At 44.2% G+C, this 3645-nt stretch overlaps 1 protein-coding gene across 1 annotated transcript; it reads right to left on the reverse strand.

The window, feature by feature from the left end:
• Positions 1 to 1860: 1860 nt before the first annotated feature.
• Positions 1861 to 2518, reverse strand: LOC104495168 (homeobox protein Hox-A5-like). Its single transcript, XM_010138106.1, has 2 exons — positions 2500 to 2518; positions 1861 to 2114 (listed from the first exon to the last, which is right to left on the reverse strand). The coding sequence occupies exons 1-2, from the start codon at positions 2516 to 2518 to the stop codon at positions 1861 to 1863; spliced, it is 273 nt and encodes a 90-aa protein (XP_010136408.1).
• Between the last annotated feature and the right edge of the window lie 1127 nt (positions 2519 to 3645).

Here is a 3645-nt window from a genome sequence, read left to right on the forward strand (position 1 = left end):
TATTATTATTTTTTTTCTTTTTTACCCCCCCCCGCTATACAGAACGCTCCTGCACAGATCGCACCAGGGGATTTCACCAAGAAAAAGGGAAGATTTCCCTCTCTTTTGCCTTCAAGTGGGAATTTCAGTGTGCAAAAACCAGAATAACTACTGCCTTTACTAATGGGCTTCCCATAATTAAGATATGCAGCATATAGGGCAACGCGGTATTTATTACGGAGGTGGGCGCGCAGATGCTTGACGTGGCATCTTATTTTCGCTAAAACCTGCTAAAGGATGATGCCCTGCGCGCCTTCACTTAGGACATGAAGTCATCTGTGGTGGTGGGTGGTGAGAGGCAAGGAGGCAGCGAGGGAAGGGCAGGGAGAAGGTGGAAAGCTGCCATCGCCAAGTCCTTCCAGAGCTGGCTGCGTTTTATATTTCCCCGTGCATCTTGTGCACGCATTTGTGGAGTAAAATACGTGGAGCCTCCGCGGGAGGAACCCGCGAATTCACTGCGCAGCCTGGCAATGTAAATAAACAGGCAGGGGCGGGAGGGGGAGAGGGCGGCGGAGGATGCTCCCCCGCGCAAGTGCTTAAATTTACTCGCCTTTTGTTTTGCATTGTTGATTTTTTTCCCTGCGTTTAATTGCTTTAATTTATTTTATGCGTGCTTTGATGCTAAACATTAGTTGGTGCTAATGAAAGAGTTCCAGTCCGCAATAAAGTAATTGAAGGGCAGAGAGAGAGAGAGGGAAAAAATGTATGTACTAAAAGCACGGCAAAATAGATCGGGTTTCTGCAAATTAGTTACAAGAAGACGAGAATTAAAACAAGGGCCGGAAAGACTGTTTGGGCTCATTCTGGCTTCTTTACATTCCTTCTTTATGCTCTTACCTTCTTCAGTAACATCCCCGGCGCAATCACGGAGGGAGAGAGAGAAAGGAGAGCAGCCCGCATTTCGAGAGCTCCGAATGTAAATTATATCTCAGAATATTAGCCGATCTATTGAAAAGGCACTAAAATTTTGAAGAGAGTGGATGTCCTTAAAAAAGAGAGAAGTTCAAGATGATAAATCGGGGCATGTATTAATCTAAATTAATCTTTTAATATATTTATTTTACATTGCAAAAAAGCTATTCCAAAAGCTCCTGTCTTATTTTTAATAAGAAAAGGGGAAGGAACCCAACGCGGTGGTACATTTTTGGACATTTCAATTTTATTTTGAAGAAGAATAATCACAGACAAGGGGAGAAAAAAAAAAGCAACGCGTCGCCATTAAATAATTTGCTCCTTTGATATACAACATTTTACGTAGCACAATATTATTTCCTCTTCCTTTTTTCGTAGAGACTTTAACAAGGAAGAAATCCAGGTAAAAATATACACAGACAAAAGAGCATAGCAAGGAGAAAAGAACCACAGAGCTTACAGGGAGAAGGCATAATAATCATTCATATTATGTACAGGACGATATACGCTAAGTGTAATTTGCATCCAGACTCTCAGGTCACATTTTCTAAATTAAAGGTGCTAATCACGACCACGTTACTTCATACTGAAAAGTACACAGCGAAGTACAAACGGAGATTTACAAATTACTTGTACTATAGGAAGACTCACATAGAAAAATGTGTCTATTCTGACTCTAAAGCCACATTTAATAGGTAGATAGTCATTCTATTGTACAAAAAAAAAAGACTTTAATATAGGTAGTATTTTTTTCAGTGTCAGGAAACACAACGTATCATTCCTAAGGTTTTTAATTATTTATGCACTTATCATTTATCTATTTCAATATATAGTCTTTTTCTGTGTGATTTCCCCCCATTTTCTTCTCGCATGGTTTTCCATGTCTGCTGCATCCATCTCTCGCCCCTTTCATTCCTCCTCATCGTCCTCAGCGTCTGGTTTTTCCTGACTGTTGGAGCCGGAGCAGGCAGTTTTATTTTCTTTTTTCCACTTCATGCGCCTGTTCTGGAACCATATTTTGATCTGTCTCTCGGTGAGACACAGGGCGTGGGCGATCTCGATGCGTCTCCTCCTGGTCAGGTAGCGGTTGTAGTGAAACTCCTTCTCCAGCTCCAGGGTCTGGTATCTCGTGTAAGTCTGGCGGCCACGTTTTCTGTCGGTGCCTGGGAAATAAATGTAGATTTAGATCAGCTGAGGGTTTAGAGGAGATGTTTGGGGGCTGCTGGTTTGTTTTGCTCTCTTGCTTTTTTCTTTGGGTGCTGCCTAGCAAGCACCCATCCACTGCAGTCCCACGGGGGGACAAAATTCTCGGAGGAACTGTACAAGCTGGGACAGCCCTACTTTTTATTTGCCCGATCAGCTCCTTCTGCTTCGAAGTTTTCCCAACCTCACCCTCGCTGTTCTCAGCCCCTAAACCACCCCAGCTTTAACTTCCCTTCCTCTAGGAAAGGCGTGCGGTGCCTTTTTTGTATGTGCCTGTGCGTGTCTCCAAGCTATCAAGAAACTTCGGAAAGTTTCCTGCTCTCGTAGTTCCGCTTGTACTCTGACCTTCTGCTTTAATTTTCATTTAGCCATCAGAAATTTTGGATGCTCGGGGAATTAAAAGAGAAATACAGTCGAGCCAGAGCAAGAGAGGCATCTGCTACCTCCACAAATCCAACTATTTGTCCTCTCCTAAAGCTGTCATCAGGGCGCCTGCTTGGAAGGTGTGTGGTGGTCATAATTATTTCAGGGGATGTTTTGGGCACAGTGGTGACTTCGGGGCTAAGTGGGGGGGCTGTTACCCCCGGGCTGCTCTTGTGGGGTGGGGGTGCACAGATGAAAAGCACCTCAACACTTACCCCAGGTTCTCACTCACCATCCAGCTGCCTGCGAGCAGGTTTGGAAAGGGCCCAGATCCTAATTCTCCCCTCCACCCGGCATTTCCTGGAGTCTGATTGGAAATAATTTCTCAATGTGGTGTTTGTGATCCTGACTCCGTTCTCTATGTAAATGCGATGTATATCTATAGTATAATGTATTCTTTCCCAGAGCAGTGGGGATGGTGAACAGAAGCCCTACGTCTCTCCTCCACACATTCCACCGGAATCCTCTTCTTATTCCTTTTTTTTTTTTTTGCCCCCATTCCTCTTTCTTTTTAAAAGAAGAAAAGATCCAGTCATTAAAAGGAGGGGGGGAAAAAGCAAAATCACCAGGCTAGCTGTAAAGTAAAAATGTGCAGGTCGTGGAATGTGGGTTGTAAAATCCGCTGAGGGAAGAGCCATAAACTGCTGCTGAATAGGGATGACAACTCTATCTCTGCTCCTTGATGAAATTCCACAAACGGGATCGCACAGTGGGCATGAGGGACTGGAGGGGGGAGAGGAGGGCGGGAGGGAGGACCCCCATTTTACAACCGAGGTCGAGTTTTTCTGGGTTTAGGCTCAGCAGATCCCAGAGTACCCAAGGTTTTTTGAGCACAGGATCCTGAGTGTTTGCCCAAACCCTCTCTAATGTTTATTCTCACAGCGTCACAGGCTAAAAGGGAGATGAGTGGGGGGGCTTCTTAAATCTAAAGTCAGAGAAAAGCAGAAATGAAGTGTTTACGACCAGAAATATTTGGTCTTTGATAAATCAACTGTAAAAGTGAATGAATTATGGAGCAGGTAATGGAAAGAACTGACCACCAAATAAGTGTGAGGGAACTCCTGCCTT

Source organism: Buceros rhinoceros, unplaced genomic scaffold, assembly GCF_000710305.1.
Source record: "Buceros rhinoceros silvestris isolate BGI_N320 unplaced genomic scaffold, ASM71030v1 scaffold24630, whole genome shotgun sequence".
Classification (NCBI taxonomy): domain Eukaryota; kingdom Metazoa; phylum Chordata; class Aves; order Bucerotiformes; family Bucerotidae; genus Buceros; species Buceros rhinoceros.